At 48.7% G+C, this 20,369-nt stretch overlaps 1 protein-coding gene and 1 non-coding gene across 3 annotated transcripts; one reads left to right on the forward strand and one right to left on the reverse strand.

Moving 5' to 3' along the window:
• Positions 1 to 1,184: 1,184 nt before the first annotated feature.
• Positions 1,185 to 18,901, reverse strand: Sars1 (seryl-tRNA synthetase 1). Of its 2 annotated transcripts, XM_036190959.1 has the most exons (12): positions 18,670 to 18,901; positions 12,357 to 12,427; positions 10,751 to 10,831; positions 8,928 to 9,086; positions 7,937 to 8,080; positions 6,657 to 6,812; positions 3,868 to 4,089; positions 3,254 to 3,383; positions 2,819 to 2,976; positions 2,522 to 2,593; positions 1,874 to 2,003; positions 1,185 to 1,595 (listed from the first exon to the last, which is right to left on the reverse strand). In XM_036190959.1, exons 1-12 carry the CDS (start codon positions 18,803 to 18,805, stop codon positions 1,444 to 1,446), a joined length of 1,611 nt encoding a protein of 536 aa, XP_036046852.1. In that variant the 5' UTR covers positions 18,806 to 18,901; the 3' UTR covers positions 1,185 to 1,443. The 2 variants fall into 2 exon arrangements, with proteins under 2 accessions (XP_036046852.1, XP_036046853.1); XM_036190960.1 differs by lacking the exon at positions 2,522 to 2,593 and having other exon boundaries at positions 18,670 to 18,895.
• LOC118586447 lies at positions 16,103 to 16,231 on the forward strand. The gene has a single exon (XR_004945333.1). It is a non-coding gene; the product is annotated as a small nucleolar RNA SNORA70 (small nucleolar RNA).
• Positions 18,902 to 20,369: the final 1,468 nt, after the last annotated feature.

Genomic DNA, 20,369 nt, shown 5'->3' on the forward strand with positions numbered 1-20,369 from the left:
AGCAGGTCAGTTAGTACAGAGGAGGCAAGAGAGGATCCAGCAAGGCCAGAAAGCACCCATGTCAGAAGGCTATAGGCATCGGGAGACAGGGTACAGGAGTGGGGAAGGCCGCTGTGGAGACCTAGGCCAGGCCTGAGACATGCACAGGGCCACCTATTCATTCCTAATAGCCGTCTAAGTGAGGCAGCCAGCCTCCCAATCATGGTTCAAGGTACTTTTCTTCAAACTGAATGTTAAGGTTATGGGAATGTGAATTTCTGGTCCTGAATTACAAATGGGAGCAGCACGCTCTTTTGTCCTCTGTCCGGGCTTTGTTTGCCCAGGGCTGAGGCCAATGGGCCATGGGACCTGCCTGGGGCCCCCAGCTGGCACAGCAGGCGGAAGAGCCTTGGTGGTCGTCCTCACAGCACCCGGTTTTGATGGGTTAATAGGACCAGAAGCTGAGAACATGGCCCCACTCCCTGCTTGGTACTGGGCCAAAGCCAGGTCACACAGAACTCCCAACCTCCCTAAGAAACAAACCCAGTCACTCTGAGCCAGCCTACCACCTGGCCACAGAGCCTCATTCTCCCACTCTGGGACAGGTATAATCACGTCCCCACCCTACCTTCTGGGACCATACAAAGATAAAAGGGGGCATCTACAGGAGGCACTTTAACCTGCTAGGAGACAAGCACTAGACTGACCTAGGGTGTCATTAGTCAAGGATACAGATCACAGATGAAAGGGAGCTGGAGAAGGAAGAAAGCCTGACTACCACCTTCCCCAGGGCGCAGGTGCCCAGCTATTAGGGAGTTCAGTGGAGTACAGTGGGAGTTCCTAAGGACAGAGATCCTTCCTGCACCCTCTGCCCTGCCTCTGACACTACTAAGTTACTGCAACGCAGGGAGTCTCCCCACATGGGACAGCTATAACACAGAAGCCGCTGTTCATAAACACAGTTCACGCTTCTGAACCTAGGGTTTGAATTGGGTGTCAGCTACCCTGATCAGCCTTTCTCCCTTTCCAAGGAGCCCTCCTAGACAATGTAAATGCTAGCAGGCTCTTCTGTCACACAGCTCTCTGAGCTTCCCTGCCTTTAGGCAGGAGTGACTTTACAGAGAATCCCGATCCTTGCCCTGAAAACTTGTGTTTCTAAAAAGCCTTCCCTAGCGGGCTTATTTGGGGGAACAGCAGAGACAGGGTTCAAGCCTGGGGAGCTGACTGAGGAAGTCATGTGCCCTCCCCAGAAACACTTTATTGCATGGCTCAGCAGTCAGTGAGGAGACCCTTGGCCCATGCGAGGAGATGGGACCACCTGCTTGGTACACGGCAGATGGTTCCCCGTCGGCTGTGCAGTCAGACGGGTCAGGGTGAGGAGGAGTACTTGGCCTCCCTGCTCCAAGGCAGGCCAGAGGTCCCAGCAGACAGAAAGCAAGTCTGGCAACCGGGAGGAGGCAGTGTTCAGGCCTCGGTGACCTCCATGTTCTGCAGCTGGCTCTCCAGGGTGCCCTCCTTTGCTTTCTTTTTACTGCCCTCATGCTGTTTCTTCTGCTTCTTCGATGGCTCCTGGTCAATGGGTGCAGGCTTCACAAACGGGATCAGTTCCTGGAGTCCTGCGACGGAAGAGCACACTAAGTGACCTGTCATTTCTGTCAAAGCCACAGACCTCTTCGAAGACTGTAGACATAATCCTTTCAGTGGAGGGTACCCCCAGATGGAGGGACTTCTCTACTCTTTTCCCCCAGTCTGAACTGAGGAACTGTATATGACACCCACACTACATTCCCAGCACCATGGGGCGGTAGAAGTATGGGAACTGTGTCTCATATGAAAATGGGGTACAGTCTGCAAAGGGCCTATTCAGAAAGGTGTGAAGATGGAGGAGCTGTACCTGGCGGCATGAACTCCCTCAGCTTCTCTGGCACAATGATGCCCTTCTCTGTCTGGTAGTTCTCCAGGATGGCGCAGATGGTCCGGGTGGTAGCACACATCGTGGCATTAAGCATATGGACAAACTCCACCTGGGAAGAGCGGGTTCCACAGGGAACATCAGCCCTCAGATGTCCTGATGACCAGGAACTAGTCACTCAGCCATAACTTCCCCAATCCAAAGGATGGCTTTAACCCATTTCCACTTTTCAAAATTTAAATTGTTTTGTATTTACTGCCTGTAAGATAACTATAGGAAGATTCCTCATGTTTGCATGTATGACAAGTAGTAGGTTCTAGTATTTTCAGAAGATTTGGTGGGAAGGAACAAACCACCAGTGTGTTCCTCCCAAACCCAGCTCAGGACAGATCAGGGCCTGAAAACTGGGTTTATTTATTTAATTATTTGTTTGTTTATTAAGACAGGGTTTCTCTGTGTAGTCCTGGCTGTCCTGAAACACACTTTGTAGACTAGGCTGGCCTCGAACTCACAGAGCTACACCTGCCTCTGCCTCCCGAGTGTTTGGATTAAGATTAAAGGCATGCGCCACACGCATGTGCCACACGCCCAGCTCTGAAGACTGTTTAAGAGATGAGCTTACAACCTGACCTTCTTGGGCGAAAAGAGGGAAGAGACTGCCTCCAACTTGTTCTGTGTAGAGAAACGGAGATTATTCTTTCTCTGGAGTTAAGGAAAACAAAGCCAAAGAGAGAAAAGCTGGAATTACCTCATAGAATAGAGCTAGGCTCAGGTTTCTGTCTCAAAGAACCCAGTCCTGACTCAGTAGAAGTCATTTCTAGTTTCTTTTGGGTCTAGACTCAGCTGATTTTCTCATGATGCTGGAAGCTAATAAACCCTTAGGAATGAGAAATAGGAGAAATGGACCCTGTGCAGATGGTTGCCCACCTTGTCCATCATCTTCTTGGTCTGCCCATACCGGATTCGGAGCCGGCGAGCCTGGTAATCCGTGCAGTTAGAACAGGAGACCAGCTCTCGGAAGGCGCCTGAGCCTGGGAACCAGGCCTCCAGGTCGAGCTTCTTACTGGCAGCATGATTCAAAGAGCCTGCAAAGAAACCCCTTGACTCAGGAGGGCAGATGGGGTTTCAGAAGGCCTCTGCATCGAGCCTGAAGAACACTTCACTTCACATCACAGCCCCAGAGGGAAATCACACTCAGATCTCATCACCAAACGCTCTCAGCAGACAAGGGTGTGATATTTTAATGAATGTGGGTAGCGACTTGAACTGAGAGGCATCTCTGGGGGGGGGGGGGGGGCTCAGCTGGTGAAAGTGATCCGGGAGATGCAGAAAAGGGAGCCTGAAGGGGTGAGGGCTCCGTACCTGAGACAATATTCACAATGTGGTAAGGGATCCCCAAAGACTGGTAGAACTCTTCTGCGGTGGCGATCATCTCTTCAAACATCTCCCATGACTTGTTGTCATGAGGTGATGAGTACACGAACTGTTCAATCTGCAGAGGGGACCAAGGAGACAGGACGGCAGTGAGGGGTGAATAAACTGAAGGACCAGAGTAGAGACGCACTAGCGGTGCGCTAGTCCCACACCACTGGGACAGGCCAGGCTGGGTCCCAAGGCGAGCAGTGCTCCAACAGACTGGACGGCAAAGCCAGATGACGACGACGGGGTCTGCAGAGTCATCACCCTGTACTAAGTGCCTAGCACACATTAGTGGTGTCCAGTCAGTCTAGGGAGTGGGTGCCACCATCCTGCCCCCTTCCAGAGGTACACAGCACGTCAGCGGTGGGACTGGCACAGGAGATTAGGGAGCTTTGCTCCAGTCTGCACAAAGCCTTTGTGCATTCCCTAGGCTCTTCCCCACAAAGATACCAGCGGTGAGTGGAAAGGCTGCGGCCCGGGGGCTCTGGGACCCCAGAGTCGCCGCTCCTGGGACAGCTGGACAGGCACGTAGAAAGAACCTACCCTCACCTACTCACCTTCTCAAACTGATGGACTCGGAAGATACCACGAGTGTCACGGCCATGTGAGCCCACTTCCTGGCGGAAGCAGGTGGAGAGGCCAGCATACTTGATGGGCAGGTCCTCCGGCCGCAGCCACTCGTCCCGGTGCAGAGCTGCAATGGGCTGCTCTGAGGTGGCGATCAAGTACTTCTCATCATAGGAGCTGTCATCAGACTTTTCGCTGCCCTTGCCAATCACCTGTAGGAGGGACTCGTGACAGTGACTGTGTAAGACACCGCAGCAGAGACACAGTGGTGGACACAGGATTTTCCTGGCTGCGATGAATGCTAAAACAGGGATGCAATGGGTCTTTCTGAAAAGGAGCCCCTGCTAGGGGTCAAAGAAATGCATGGTGCATGCCCACAATCCCAGCGCTGAGGAAGCGGAAGCAGAGGGCCTTGAGTGTGAGGCCAGCCAGGGCTAAATAAAACACTGACCAAACCACTCCTGCCCCCAAACAAACAAACAACAGAAAAAAATCCAACAACACTTAGAAGAACAAAGAGATGAAAATTAGGGAACCTAAAAAATTTTTTAACAACTACAAAATACGTCACAATATGAAATGGTCAATGCTGGCAGATGTGCAAAATCTGCTTATGCACTCAACGAATGTTTGTTAAGTCCTTCTGCCAATGAACAAAACCAATTCTGAGTGTCAGGCAGACTGAATCTGTATTTAATGTCAGAGTCAGCTCATCAGAAAGATATTCTGAAATTCCACTTGAATCCTCTGGTTGTCCCAGGTTCAGACAGAAACCACAAGGAGTTCAGGATCTGTAATCTTGTACCAGACGTTTCTAGTCTGGGGTAAGGAGTGAAAGGGGAAAGGACTGGGAGATCAGCCCATGTTTCTAAGTTCCTTTTGTCTACGTAGCCAGGAAAAGGGCTTCTCCTGTAAGCACCCATTGATAAAGTTTGCTCAAGTTAGAGATGTTACACAGCTTTCCAGGGGATTCTGTTCTACACTAAGACATGGGTGCCAACTACACATGGCTTTTAATCCTGAAATTAACTGACATTAAAAACCTGCTGGGCTGGTGAGATGGCTCAGTGGGGAAAGGCACCTGCTATCATGCCCGGTAACCTAAGTTCTGTAAATTGTCCTCTGTCCTTCACACCAGGGAAATGCATAAGCCTCCCCAAGCCGAAATAATGTAAAGTAAAAACTGTAACAACAACACCCCACACACACCAAAACATAAAAGAAACCCAGACAACTCTCATCCTAATCCTATCCTCTGAAGGCCGAGGAGGGGATCACAAACGAGTGAGGCCAACCAGTGAGGCCAGCCAGGACTACATAATGCAGTGACTGTCAGAAACAAGCACACTTGCAAGCAAGACACAGCGGCACATTCTTGTAACTCCAGCACACACACAGACACACACACAGACACACACACACACACAGACACAGACACACACACACAGACACACACACACACACAGACACACACACACACACAGACACACACATACAGAGACACACACACATACACACACACACACACACACAGACACACACAGACACACACACACACACAGACACATACAAAACAGACATACACACATAGACACACACACACAGACACACACACACAGACACACACACACACAGACACACACATACACACAGACACACACATACACACACACATACATACACACACACATAGACACACAGACAGACACACACAGACACATACACACACACACACACACAGACACACACACATAGACACACACACACAGACACACACACAGACACACACACACACACACACACACACACACACACACACACAGACACACCTACACAGACACACACACAGACACACACACACAATCTTTCTCTTTCTCTCACTTTCTCTCTCTCTCTCTCTCTCTTTTTTTTTTTTGAGATAGGTTTTCTCTAACAGTTCTGGCTCTCCTGGAACTTGCTTTGTAGGGCAGGCTAGCCAAACTCTCGGAGATCTGCCTACCTGTCTCCCAAGTGCTAGGATTAAAGGTGTGTGCCTGCTGCCACTGCCCAGGCCACTATAAAAAGGCAAAAAAAAAAAAAAAAAAAAAGCCATACCTCTTAGTGCAAATCTATAAACCCTGCTACTCAGGAGGCTACGGCAGGACAATTTAAAATCCAAGGAATGCCTGGGTCACAGTGAATTCAAAGCCTCCCTGGGCAACTTACTGAGACTGTCTCAAAATAAAAAGGGATGGGACTATATATAACTCAGTGGTAGGTAGGCACTTGCCCAGTCTTTGTGAAGCCCAGGGTTCAATCCCCTTCCCAACAGTACCACATAATAGACAGACAACAAAAGCCCAAAACCAATAAACATTTGTGATCAAAACTACACAGAAGGCCATCTGAGAACACAGTGATCAGGTGGCTGGCCATCTGCAAGCCAAAGACAGAAGCATTAGAAGAAATCGACACCTTCATTTTGGACACTGGCCTCCAGAACTGCAAGAAAATACATTTCTGTTGTGCTAGGCATGGTAGCACAAACCTGTAATTCTAGTACTCAGTAGCCTGAGGTAGGAGGTCCAGAAATTCAAGGCCAGTCTGAGCTACACATAGTTCATGGTCGGCCTACCTACTAAGAGACCTTACCCCCCAAAAAATTTTCAGTTTGGCAAACTTATTTCCTTGGTTGTCCTGGCACACTGAAAGCGCTCCACCATGGCACAGAGCTGAGCTGGAGCCTGTGCCATGTCACCGTTGAGCCTCACACCTCAAAGTCACTCTACCGGTTACTTACCTTATAAAGTTCTTCATCAAACTGGCTGAGCTGCGCCACCTCCTGCATGACCTCTTTCCTCATGAAGAAGGGGGTGTAAATGGGAGTGTAGCCTCGACTTCCCAAAGTGCGGAGTGCGTACTGGATGAGCGCCTGCTCCAGGAACACCAGGACCCCCTAAGGAGCAGACACAGCACCTGGGATGGGCTCTTGTCACCAGCCCACCCATCTGACCCTCTGCTACAGAACCAACACTCAGGCACAAATGAGCAAAACGGCACAGGCAGGGAGTACTTGTTTTCGTGTGGTATTTTATTCAGCAGGTCCATTAAAGACTCATATTTGGAAACACTTACAACGCTCACTTCCTCTTAATGGGTTTCGTTCTTTTCCTGGCTCCTTATTACCTTACCTGCTTGGCCTCCTTATTGCTATGGTAATTGGTATGTACTGTTATTTGGAATTAGTTTGATGAGCAGCTCTCCAACTCAATTCCACTCACATAATCACAGATAACCATCAAGAAACCAGAACGGAAGTATACAGGAGAGTCTTAACACCGAAGGCCAACAGCGGCCACCCTGTCTAGAGACTTCTCTTTAGGAGACTCATGTAGTGGGCCGCGCTAGTAATCTTAGCACCTGGCAGGCCAAGGGAGGACTTTGGGGCATCTGGAGCCAGACTGGGCTACCTAGTAAGACCTTGTCTCCAGGTCCTCCCCCTCTACTCCCCCCATGAAAACAGACGAAGTACAGCAATTGTGCAGGCAGGATGCATGGATGGGTGTTTTGTGTGTGTTAATTCTTAAAACATCAGACTCATTTGTAAATGCAGAAAGCTTAAGGGCACAACATTTACAAAATTATTTTACCATTTCCTTTTGGAAGGATTCTCTGAATTCTTATGCCCTCTGCCCTGGTTAATCTGTGCCAGCTGCCTCCACCTACCAGTGCTCAAAGCATGCTGGGTCTACTCAGACCGCAGGCTTATCACACTGGGTTTTGATTCTTTGTTACTTGTCTGACTGTCCAATTACACTGAGCTCCTCAAAGGCAGAGACTGTTCGGATTCAGTCAGCAAAACATATTCATTATGAAGGATCACTGAGTGGCTTTTGTTCTATGGAATCTGGGTAAGCACTCTCTTGCCTCAGAAAGAGAATTGCATCTAATTGCTACACGTTCACAGGCAGGCATCGAGTACAAGTGGAGGATTTGTGAGCCTCTTCAAGTATGATTACGATTTTTGGTGACTTTTTTTTTTTTAAGTTCCTTTATTCCCTGCTGGTTCTCAATTCTTACCTTCAGGAAGTACCCTCGACTCCCAGCCACCACGGCTCCCTTTTCTCCTTCAAAGCCGTCGACCATCACCACTAGGTCCACATGGGAATACTTCTTTCTGACTGTGCAGTCACCCCAGATGCGCTCTACTTTGTTGTCTGCGTCCTGAGGAGACACACCCAAGAGATCCATGGCAAAGAGCACAGAGCGTGTGGGTGCATCACTTCTGGTCTCACACAGCCCTGAGGAAGGGAATCTGTTCCTCAGCAGACAAGTGACTCACAAAGTCAAGAAAGCAGTCCTAGTCAGCACCCTGGACCTAGAGTATATTCTTTACCCTTTTAAATGACTCCTCAAAAATCCTGCAGGAGACCCTGCCCCGGCAATCGGCATCACCTGGGGTACAGAGGAGAATGCAGGACTTTTTTTCTTTGTTGGCTCTCACTGGTCTCTGAACCACATGAGGGTGGGCTCCAGGCCCTGACCTCGGTCTGCTCAGGCTCCAAGGCCTCCACATACCCCAGCCGGCAGTGAGTTTAGTGTTCACAAGGGAATGAATGAACGAGGCACAGATGGGCCCTGCCACTGCTAGGGTGTCTGGGAACAAAGCCTGGGCTCAGAGCAGCTTTGTGTTGGGGAAGCTCCCGCTCCGCAGGAAACTTTTATCATGCAGATTTCCCTTCAACCTGCAGCTTCCCAGCGGGGTGTGGGTGAGGGGGTTAGGTTGATTTAGCAGGTCCCTCCCACAGGACTTACTGCTACCAGGGGCAACACGCAGTGGAGGACAGCAGCCCCATTTAGAAGAGATTTCTGTGCCAGGAGTCTCCTCCTACCTGCTGTCTCTGCCACTTCCCAATCAGGCAGGGATCTGACTCCTGCAACGCTCCATTGGTGGGCAGAGGCAACACACAAAAGCAGGCTTTTCTGACAGAGAGCCAGTGTAGAGCGGCTCCGTCCACATCGCCAGACAGTAAGGGAGGGGAGCCCCCCTGCACGGCCCAGCCCCACCTACCTCATCGTTACTGATGGGCACAGAGGGATGCAGAAGGTTCCCAATCTCCCGGAGGTTCTCAAACCGCTCTGCCTCCAGCTTTAACCGCTCCCCATCACACTTCTGGATAGCTTCATCAATGAGGAGGCGGACTTTTTTAATTTGAGAGACTTTCAGGGCCTGCAGAAGAACAAGCCAGACTCATTTATAGAGTACACTAGGCAGAGGCAGGGCAGCAATAAAATACGAGCGTCCTCAACTGCTGTCCTCCAGTGACAACTCTTGGAGTAGCAATTCCTACTTTTTATTGGAGGGCAGTGTATGAGGGGTCATAGTCGGGGCCTAGAAAATGCTAGGCAAGCACTCTATCCATCATAGCCTTTTTTGTTTGTTTTTTTAAGACAGAGTGCTGAGGGGCTAGACAAATGGCTCAGCGGTTAAGAGCACTGGCTGCTCTTCCAGAGGTCCTGAGTTCAATTCCCAGCAACCACATGATGGCTCACAACCATCTGTAATGAGATCTGGTGCCCTCTTCTGGTCTGCAGCCATATATGCAGGCAGAACACTGTATACACACACAATAAATAAATAAATAGAAAAAGAAAGAAAGGAAGGAAGGGAGGGAGGGAGGGAAGAAGGGAGGGAGGAAGGAAGGAGGGAAGGAGGGAAGGAAGGAAGAGAGGTTGCTGGAATAAAAGGCATGTGCCACCAGAGCCAGGTCATTCCCCCACCACCATAGTAGCATTTTAAAAATGAACAAGGGAGCTGGGCGGTGGTAGTGTACGCCTTTAATCCCAGCACCTGAGAGGCAGAGGTAGGTGGATCTCTGAATTTGAGGCCAGTTTGGTCTTTAGATTGAGTTCCAGACCAGCCAAGGCCACATAGAAAAACCTGTCTCAAAAACAAACAAACAAACAAACGGATAAGAAATAGTACCCTGCACCTTCTGATCCTAGCAACTAAGAGGCTAAGGCAGGAGGATTACAAAACCCAGGCCAATCTGTAACACAGCATTCAGTGGGTAGAGGAATCAGGATTGGCCCTGAATTACACAATGAGTTTGAAGCTAGCCTGGGCTCTATGAGACCCTGTCCCAAAATAAGCACTGAAAAGGAATGCATTTAAAAACACAGCCTGATTCTACAGAGCAGGCAGTCTTGCTTTAAAAGGCTTGAGCATTTCCCTTTTCTTTGGCAGGTATGTGTGTGCGCACGCGCGAGATTAACTTTCCTTGTACTTTATATACATCCCAGGAGTTTAATCCTGTGGTTCTAAGAGAATTTGCCCTTAATCAGCACTAATTTTCCCGACTGAACCAGTTTAGCGCTCTATTATGCATTCCCATTCAAATTTCTCCAGGAAGATAACAACTTTATTAGGAACAAGAGACTTTGTCTCACGTTTGTCTCGTATCCCTTATTGCAGGTGTTTCCAGCTGTGCTCTGATTTCTCAGGGGAGCCCTGCCCAGCCCTCCAAGCACAGCAACTTTGCTTCTCTGGTTTATACTCTTGCAGTGTGTTCAGGGTTTCAAAGAACAGCTTGGTGACAAAACCACAGTCACCATGCCGAAGCCACTGCTTAACTGCAGCAAAGAGGGGAGTTCCCTGCCTTTGTGAAAGGAAGTAACACACAGGGGCTCAGTGTCTTTCCTCTTCTTCCCACTCCGTCTCTCTCTCCTATGACTAGTGAGTCTCAGGCACAGATAACAAAAGCAGGTAGGAACAGAGTCCGGCACAGGAAGCTGAGGCTGCCACACTGCAGCATGGGCACAATGCCAGCCCTTCCTGTCCAGGAACGAGGTAAGACAGGAATGGGGTCGTCTTAGAAGAGGGCAGAAACCTACAGCTAGCGTGTCTGCAGAGAGGTCATCGAAATTCAACACGTCCTCTGGAACGGTCTCGTCATCTCCCACAGGCTCTTTTTTCTGCAGAGAGAAAGAAAAGGCGATTTAATTAGAATAAAGATTCTGACACTGTTTTAAGAAGTCCACACCTTCTCTGTGAGTTCGAGGCCAGCCTGGGCTACCAAGTGAGTTTTAGGAGAGGCACAAAGCTACACAGAGAAACCCTGTCTCGAAAAACAAAAAACAAAACAAAACAAAAGAAGTCCACACCAACTATGTCATATAAACTAATCAGACTGCACTGCATTCAGTAAGCTGAAACATGCAGGGAAACATGTTAACCAGAAGAAAGCCAGAAATCAGCTCCAAGTTCTTTTCTGTCACTGCCTCCTTTCTGACCCTGGACAACACATCCGGCAGGTGAGGGAGTTAATATCATGGAAGTGGGAACAACTCTGCCTATATACAGGACAGTCAAGAAACAAAGAACGTGTTAGAAATGCTGGGATACAGAGGCAGGAGGATTGCTGTGAGATCAAGACCAACCTGGTCTATGTAGCTAGCTTCAGGCCAACCGGGGCTATATAGCAAGACTATGCCTCAAAAGAAAAACAAAACAAAAACTAACATGGTAGTCAAAGGCAGGCCCCGAGGACGGATCTTGTTAATACTCTAGGAACAACCGGGCAACAGGCTAAGGGTTACAAATGGATCTGAGGGAAGGAGAGGAACGATCAAGGCAACATGACAAAACACAGGGGCTCCCCAATTTCTGTGCTCAGGACTTGTCTGTCTGCAGATCATCATTACACACAGTGAAATGCTCGGCTTGGCTAGCGCTGGCTGTGTAGAGGATCCAAAGGATACTTAGGTGCTGTGGGATGTTCTGTATATCAAATGTGTTGCTCTGATTGGTTAAAATAAATAAAGTGCTGATTGGCCAATAGCCAGGCAGGAAGGATAAGGTAGGTGGGACAAGGAAGAGGAGAATGCTGGGAACAGGAAGGCTGAGGAGAGACACTGCCAGCCGCTGCCATGAGAAGCAACATGTGGCAAAGTATAGACTAACAAAAATGGGTTAATTTAAGATAGAAGAAGTAGATAACAAGAAGCCTGCCACGGCCATACAGTTTGTAAGCAATGTAAGTTTCTGTGTGTTTACTTGGTTGGGTCTGAGCGACTGTGGGACTGGCGGGTGAGAGAGATTTGTTCTGACTCTGGGCCAAGTAGAAAAACTCTAAGTACACTTAGGTAGGAGCACACATGGTCATAAAAGTACTGATGACTCAGGGTCTCTGACCTGTAAGTGATTAATCATCACAAGTCCACAGGAATAAAACGTACTGATACCCATTTTCACAGCTGAAAGTGTAACAAAATAGTGTGTGAGGATGCAAGCTATCAGGAAGTATAATGTGCCAGAATTCCAAGTCGGACTTTGTGCTGCACGCCTCACTGGTTCTGGTTCGTGCCCATGTACATTTGTGAATGCTGTGGCACCCTCCTCTGGTCTCCACTACATAGTGTGACATTCACTTAGACACAGAATACATAAGGAAGGACCAACCAGCTCTCCTCCAGCTCTCAAGCCTGTTAGCTCTCTCACCTTCATTTTCTCACCAATAGTCTTGCTGCACAAGTTCTTCAGCTTGTTCAAGTTGTCTGCCCGAAATCTGCCTAAAATCGAAGAAGCCGAAAATACGTCAGAGAGGCCGGCCATTAAGATACTCCCTGGCCACCACGCCCCCTCCCCCAAACGCGCTGTGCTCAGTATTAAACGAAGGCTGAGTCTTCAGTCTGGTGGAACTGGAAGGTGGCAGACCTCTCAGGTGGCCTCTAAAGGGAAGTCATAGATTCAGCATCATGCACCAAGGGCACGGAATAGACATATCTTGCCTCTCTTTACTTCCTAACTGCTACAAGGTGAGTGGCTCTTTTTTTTTTTTTTTTTTTTTTTTTTTAAGGACAGGGTCTTGTTACAAGCTCCGGCTGGCCTAGAACTTGCTGACAACCCTCTTGCCTCTGCTTCTTAAGTGCTGGGATTACAAGCAGGTACCACCATATCTGACACCTTCCATCTTTTTTCTTTTTTTTTTTTCCTGAGACAGGGTCTCTCTCTATAGTCCTTACTGACGGGAACTCGCTCTGCAGACCAGGCTGGCCTTGAACTCGGAGCTGCCTGCCTCTGCCTCCTGAGTGCCGGGTTCAAAGGCGCTACTGCACCGGGCTCTTCTATCTCTGAGTCATCTCGGTAACCGTTAGTAACAAGGAGCTGACCAACCTCGTGCGGACTCTGCTTTCGACCTCTAAAGTGAGCTGACAGAGATGGACTAAACTAGGGTATCCCCAGGACTTGGTGACAGCACAGGCCAGTCTGAGGCTGAAACTCAAGCATCAGAATCTGGGGCTGCAAAGAAGACTCAGGGAGAAAGAGCACCCAAGCTCAGTTCCCAGCACCCACAGCACAGAGCTCACAACTGACTGGAACTCAGGTCCAGGGGGAGCCAATGCCTCTGGACTCCGTAAGCACCTGCACTCATATTCACATACCACAGACGCGTGAGCATGTGCACACATACACAAAACTAAAAATTAATACAACTAAATCTTATTAAAAACAAGGTATCATAATCTATACCTCACCACAGAGCCATACAACCGAGCCACCTGGGAGACACTTCTCTGAAGCCTGCCCAATTATCTTAAAGTTCCTTTAAAGGAACCATGTGATACTTTCCCAACCCCTATTTATACAAACAGATAGCACTGATTCTGTTTATTAGATCCAGTGGCCTTGCTAAAGTAATCCCAATTCTGCACGTTAGAATCAAGTCACACGCAAATCATGAGTTTGCTTCTTCTGTCTCAATCTTTGTCTCTTGCATCATAGCATATGGTCTGAATCCTCCACCATCAAGTGATGATAACGGCCAGATGTGGTAATGGAAACTGACTAACACAATGCCTGCCTCTAGTTAGAGTCAAAGTGGGGACAGGTAGTGCATGGGAGGCTGTGGCTGGAGTTCAAGGCCAGCCTTGATACTGCTCACAGAACACCAATCCCTACAATTACTTTGGAAAGCTGTCTGACAGTATCTACCAAATGTGCCATCACGGACCCCGTTTCCACTCTTGGAAACACACGCAACAGAAATGAATGCTAATGTCTACACAAGAGTGGACACACGGGAGCTGGCGAGGGCTCTCTTGTCAAAGTGTCCCTGAGGCTTGTGGGCCAGCCACTAGGGCCCAATTGGTGAGCTCTAGTTTCAGTGAATGACCTTGTCTCAAAAATAAGTGGAGAAAACCTGGTGTGGTGGTACACACTGTTAACGCCAGCACTTGGGGAGGCAGAGGCAGGAGATCTCTGTGAGTTTAAGGCCAGCCTGGTCTACAGGTGAGTTCCAGGACAGCCAGGACTAGAGAGAACCTGTCTCAAAACAAACACCCAAAACACAAACATACACACATACACACTATATACCTTTATTCCCAGCACTCTGGAGGCAGAGGCAGGCAGCTAGAGCTCTGTGAGTTTGGAGCCAGTTTGACCACGCACATAGCCTGTTCTAGGCCAGCCAGGGCTACACACCTACCTCAAAGAGGAAGGGGACGAGGAGGGGATCCAGAGTGCAGGGGACACTCAGGCACTGTCGTGGGATCAGAGTGGGCAGCAAGGGCGGATGAAACGAGGCAGCAGCCCACGACACGGAATAAGTGGCAGAAGCAGAAGGTATGAGTAGTGACAGGCCGAGCGGAGGTCACCTGCGGCTGAAGACGTGGTGATGTGTGCTTTGAGGCTGCAGGGTTCACTGTGTAGAGCCTCGCGATGTGTGACCACTGAGCATTCAAAAGGTGGTAAGCCCAAAATGAGACTGGGTAAAACACACATTAGATTTTGAAGACTTGTTTAAAAAAAAAGAAGAATGTAAACTATTTCCGTAAATTTGAATATGGATTAATGTGGATTTTAATCTGGATAAATACACTAAAAACACAATTTTCATATTTAACAGGCTTAAAGAAGACTCTGAGGAAACAAGTTGTTTGGAAAAGTCTAAGTGAAGTTGCTCTGTACACTGGGATATAGGAGGGGTGAAGTGGCCCTTCACACCGTCCATCTTACTTCTGACTAGATCCTGGAACCCTGGGGTGAAGAAAGTATCACGTTCTTCTTCTTCTGGGGTTGACTGCCTCACAGTGACAGAGAATGACGAAAGTGCCATGTCCAGCATGTCGGCAAAGATGGCATGTTTCTCACTGTCCAGACAAGCTCCAGGCAGCTCCCTACTGCCTGTGCACAGGCTGAAGTGAGAGGCCTAGGCGGGAGCTGGGGCTCACTACCGACCCTCCTGGCCTCTCTACCTCCAGCCCCCTTATGTTTTGTGGAGTCAGTGTTGCATCCATGACTCACATCCCAGCCCCTCAGTATCTCTGTGACGCAAGAGCGTAAGACTTAGGCCTGCAAACCCAAGGGTGAGTCTGCAGTGCAGAAATCTGCCTGAAGTAGAACCTGAATGAAAAGGAAAGCTATCTGTCTCAAAGTTCTTCTAATTGTGGGGAAAACACAGATCAGGGCCAGGGCCTGCCTTCAACTGATAATAAAAAGACATCTTTCTCCAATGGGGATGGACAGTACATTCTAGAAGACAGAATTCTTGTGGTTGACTCCATGTTTCAGATACACCGAAATCAATCAGTCTGGGGCCAGCTGAGACAAATGCCCCAAATGCGGCCTTGTTTCACTGCTGTGAACTAAGAAACTGCTGCTCAACATGAGGAGTTACAGTTGTGGTCATGACAGTGGAAACAACCAATGGGGACAATTGTTAATACAGAGCCTGCATGGAAGCTCATGGCCCCTATCAGGAAGCACGGTCTGAGCTCTTCATTGATAGTGCTTATAAGTTCCTGTTGCCACCAATGATGGAAGAAACTCCATCCTCTAATCTGAAGTTCAAGATGTGAAAGAACCTTAACACAACACCCGTCAGTGTCCTACGTGAGCAGCCAGGGACTCCTGTGATCCTGGCTACTTGGGAAGCAGAGACCTTAGATCACAAGTTTAAGGCCTGGGCTACAGAGTGAGTTCAAGGCTAGTTGGGTTCCTTGGAAAGACCCTGTTAAAAATAAAACCTGTCTAGAGGGCTGGAGAGATGGCTCAACATTTAAGAGTGCCCATTTCTCTTTCATGAACCAGGTGTGGGTCCCGGCACCCCCAAGGCAGTCACAACCATCTGTAACTCCAGTTCTAAGGAGACCCACCCCAAGCTCCTGCATCTATGTAGTATACACACATATACACTTAGGCACATACATACAAGATAAATAAATAAATTATTTTTAAAATATCTGCGGCCGATTAAGCCAACCAGATTTCTTTCACAGGGACCTGGTGTACAATGGCTGCAAACAGCATCCTCCTTGGGAGTGTGTGCAATCTGTTGCTTGTTGGATTGCTCTAGAGAAACCGAGTTATCTGGTGGATAGTCATGTCTCTGATCTCCTGATGTCCTCAGTCTAGACTTCAGGTAGGTCTGCAGAGTGCATTGTTAAGCCTGGGGGGACAGTGGCCAGCACTCACATGGGCCAGGTCACCGTGTACATCTGCACCATTTCGCAGAATAAGACACATTTGATGGAAACCCTGGTCAAGTTCCCTGATTGCCAGAAGAACCACATCTCAAAGTGAGGCTTCACCAAGTTTAATGCAGATGAATCTGGAGACATGGTTGCTGAGAAGCAGCTCCTCCCCAGTGACTGATCTCTTACACAAATGACCACTGTCCCACTCCACCTATCATGTTCACTAGTGACTCACATCCAACCAAACAACAAACCACAAAGTAACACTGATGTCTCTCCCCTCACGAGAATAGTAAAAGGAGGGCTGGGGACACAGTTCAGTGGCACAGTACGGGCCCAGACCGGTGAAGGCCCTGGCTTTAATACTTAGCCCAGCAATAACACTGATGACAATTTTTAGAAGTGTTAACAGCCAGGCATGGTTGCAGAGATTGTCAATTTGAGGTCACACTGAGATACACTGTGTGGAAACCTTGTCTAAAAAATAAAACAAAACAACAAAACGAAATAACCTTCCATAGAGAATTTAAAGTACCCTCGGCACAGAAGATCTTTGTACATGGGACAGACCGTGATCACACCCTTACTAAGGATGAGGCTCACTGCTGAGTACTGGGACATTGTGTATCTTTGCGTATGTGTATGTATATGTATGTGCATGCTCCTAAAAAATTACGCGAGGCCACTGTTTCGTAGCTCCAACCAACCACACTAAAAATCAAAATGGAGGATGCCCATGTTAAAGTTCCGTGTCACCAAACTGAAATCATTTCCTGTTTCTGTTAAGTTTGAAATGACTGATCTGCTTTTTGTTTCCACTTTCTTCAGCCGGGCTCTACAGAGCCAACCCCCTGCTCAGCTCATTGAAACATTCAATCGTTTTATAGAATGAAGTACTGCTGGTTCTGAAACTGACAACTGGGTGTGGTTCTTTTTTTTCATTTTATTAATTTATTTATTTTGGCTTTTCAAGACAGGGTTTCTCTGTGTAGCCTTAGCTGTCCTGGAACTCATTCTGTAGACCTGGCTGGCCTCGAACTCACAGAGATGTGCCTGCCTCTGCCTCCCAAATGCTGGGGTTAAAGTTGTGCGCCTCCGAGCGGCTTAAAATATTTTTATCCTAAACAAACAAACAAACAAACAAACGAGGATATTTTCAGTTTGGAGCAATTCAAAACTTTAAATTGGAGCGCAGACTCTTACAAACTATCTAGTAAAAGTACCTGAAACATACTGAATGAGTACACAACTGTAAGCGAAGCAAATACTTTTGATACCCAAGAACATTTTTAATAGGAAAATCAATGTCTCCCAAAAGATAAAACCATAATACTCAGTCGGACATGATGACACACATCTTTGGTCCAAGCACTCGGGAGGCAGAGGCAGGCGAATCTCTGAGTTCCAGGCCAGCGTGGTCTACAGAGTGAGTTCCAGGACAGCCAGGGCTACACAGAGAAATCTGTTTTGAAAACTATAAAAACAAACATGACACTCTTGGATCGAGACTGCCCTTGCAGTGTTCTGTTACAAACCTGGCTCTCAGCTGGTTGCAGACCTATTGCATCAGACAAAACGAGTCACATGCCACTCACAACATCCGGTCTGCCAGCTGATCGTCCCAGAGGCACACACGGAGGCAGGGGAGTCCAGGGCTTTCTTTAATTTTATAAATGATGCCAGGCTACTTCTACTCTGCCAACGTCTTTTCCAGAAAGCTCCCACAACCATCCTCGGTAATTACAAGCCTTTTCTTGACTTAGAACACCCCTCCCTCTTATCTGATCTACCACGGAAAAGCCTAATTCTTAAAGGTATGCCCACAGGGTTAGAGGAAAGGCCATCCTCAAAGCTTCGGGATCACTGCTTTTAGCCTAGAGCAGCCTCTAAAGCCCCCGAACGGGTCGAATGGGGTCACTCAGTCTGAGATAGCAGCCTTTGATCCCATCAAAACCGGGAAGTCCACGCGGGCTTTGCTGAGGATGAGAAAGCACTGGAAACGTGAGGAAGAGAAGTTTACACCCGCCCTCAACCAAAACTCCAGCTCTGGCTAGTTTCTAGTTAGCCCAGGGCCTGACAGCTCTCCCTGCGCGTGCGCGCGGCTCCTCCCAGCGGCGCTGGAGGCAGTCAGGACAGAGCACGCGCGGGAGGGCTCCGGGGCCGCCGGAGCTGCCGGGAGAGTGGGACGAGCCGGGTTCCCAGCCCGCTCTAGGGACAGGCTGCGCTGGAGCCAGCCAGTTCGGAGAGCATCTGACAAAAGGTGGAAGCTGCGGCCTCGGAAGCAATGACGGAGTTTAGGATTCAGGAGATGCCGCGAGCATCCAGGCACTTACATCGTCGCCACTCGCTGTCTGCCTTCACCAGCTGGTCCACCAGCCCCGGGTCCTTGAAGCGCTTCTCCTGCGTCTCTCGAATGAGGGCTGGGTCCCCTCCTTTATCCACCCGAAACAAATCCAGGTCCAGCACCATCCTTCTGCTTCACGAGTTAACACTAAATGAAGTGAGGAGTGGACCGCAGCAAGCAGCCGGTGGACGACGCACTGCGCCTGCGCGCTGACCTGCCCTCACTGCGCAGGCGCGGGGCGGCAGGCGAACGCTCTTTCCCAGCCGGAAGCCGCAGTGTTGGGCGGAGTCGGGAGGGAGCGGTGTTAAAGAGAAAGGGCGTGGCCTTCTGCACCTAGGGGTTCTTCTCTAGCGTGGAGCACTGCTATAGAGCCGTCTGATCGCCCCATGAGATTGTGAATGCCTCGGTTTCCTCTTGTTGCAGGGCGGATCTCGCTGTGGACAGAAGCCTGCCCCTGACCTGGCAGCCAGCGCGCCTTGCTGATGCCCGTTCTCCTCTATCTTGGCACCAGAGGGAACAGCTCCATAGTTTGTCCACCCACTTACCTAATCTCAAGATTCTTGAGCTCTGGGGCGGTTTGTTTTGATACAAGGTCTCACCTATAACTATGTAAACCACAAGAGCTTCCAACAGAGTGTTGGGGTGAAAGGCGTGTGCCACTTCTCCTGGCATCGTTTTTCTTTTTATATTAGCCCCACTCTCCAACAAGCCTTTGCCAAGCCCACGGATATGTCGGACAAGGCTAGGGATAAAACTCTGAAGGAGACTGAGGAGGCAGGGTAATCTGGGTTGGTCCCTTCCTGGTCTCCTGCAGTTTGGGCTACAGTTTTAGGTTTAAAACCAGGAAAAGAGCTGGCTATGTGTCTGGAGATGCATCAATGTGACCAGCACACCTGTTTTAAGCGCCCTCCCATCCAATTGGCCGCTGTAAGAAGCTGTGGCGCATATTTAGGACTGAAACTGGCTGGGTGCTATTCTACGTTTACTTAATTGGAGCATTGCCAAGTTGTTCTATAAACACATCCATATTACTCGTTTGTTTTGTTGAGAAGGGATCTCTCTATGTAGACCAGGCTGGCCTCAAACAGCCTCTGGCTGGTGGAAATCACCACCACATCCAATCTAACTACTCACCATTACTCTTAAAGTAAGAAGACCTCATTTGAAACTACCTCCCTCGATTAGGTGTGGTGATGCATGTCCATGATTCCATCCCTTGGGAGGTGGTGCAGCAGGATCATGAGTTCAGGGCCAGCATGTGTCAAAAAGACAAAACCCATTCGGGCTTGGTAATATATGCCTTTTATCACATAAGAGGCAGAAGCAGGCAGATCTCTGTAAAGTCAAGGCCAACCTGGGCTACACAGAGTTCCAGGCCAGCCAGAACTATATAGTAAGAACCTGTCTCAAAACCAAAACACACATGCAACCAAACCCCAAACCTACTACTTTTGTATAGTAGAAAATATTAATTGACATAGTTAATATCTACTAAAAAGATCAAAACTGACCCCCCCAAAAAATACTCTAACCTTCTTATGTCCCTTCCTAGCCCTAAAACACATTTCTCCAAATATCTAGCAACCAGAATGCTAGAAAATGGAAATCAATAGCCTACAGGAAGGAACATACTATCTAGCTAGACGGAAGCTGCTGATGCCAGACAGAGGTACATTGACATAGAAAATG

Source organism: Onychomys torridus, chromosome 6 (assembly GCF_903995425.1).
Source record: "Onychomys torridus chromosome 6, mOncTor1.1, whole genome shotgun sequence".
NCBI classification, from domain to species: domain Eukaryota; kingdom Metazoa; phylum Chordata; class Mammalia; order Rodentia; family Cricetidae; genus Onychomys; species Onychomys torridus.

Coding starts and splice junctions, on each gene's coding strand:
- Sars1 (XM_036190959.1), bottom strand. CDS start 18,805: ATGGTGCTGGACCTGGATTTGTTTCGGGTGGATAAAGGAGGGGACCCA. Junction 12,428..18,669: donor AGACAGCGAGTGGCGACGAT/GTAAGTGCCTGG, acceptor CTTCGATTTTAG/GCAGATTTCGGGCAGACAAC. Junction 4,090..6,656: donor TTGATGAAGAACTTTATAAG/GTAAGTAACCGG, acceptor TCCCTCCTACAG/GTGATTGGCAAGGGCAGCGA.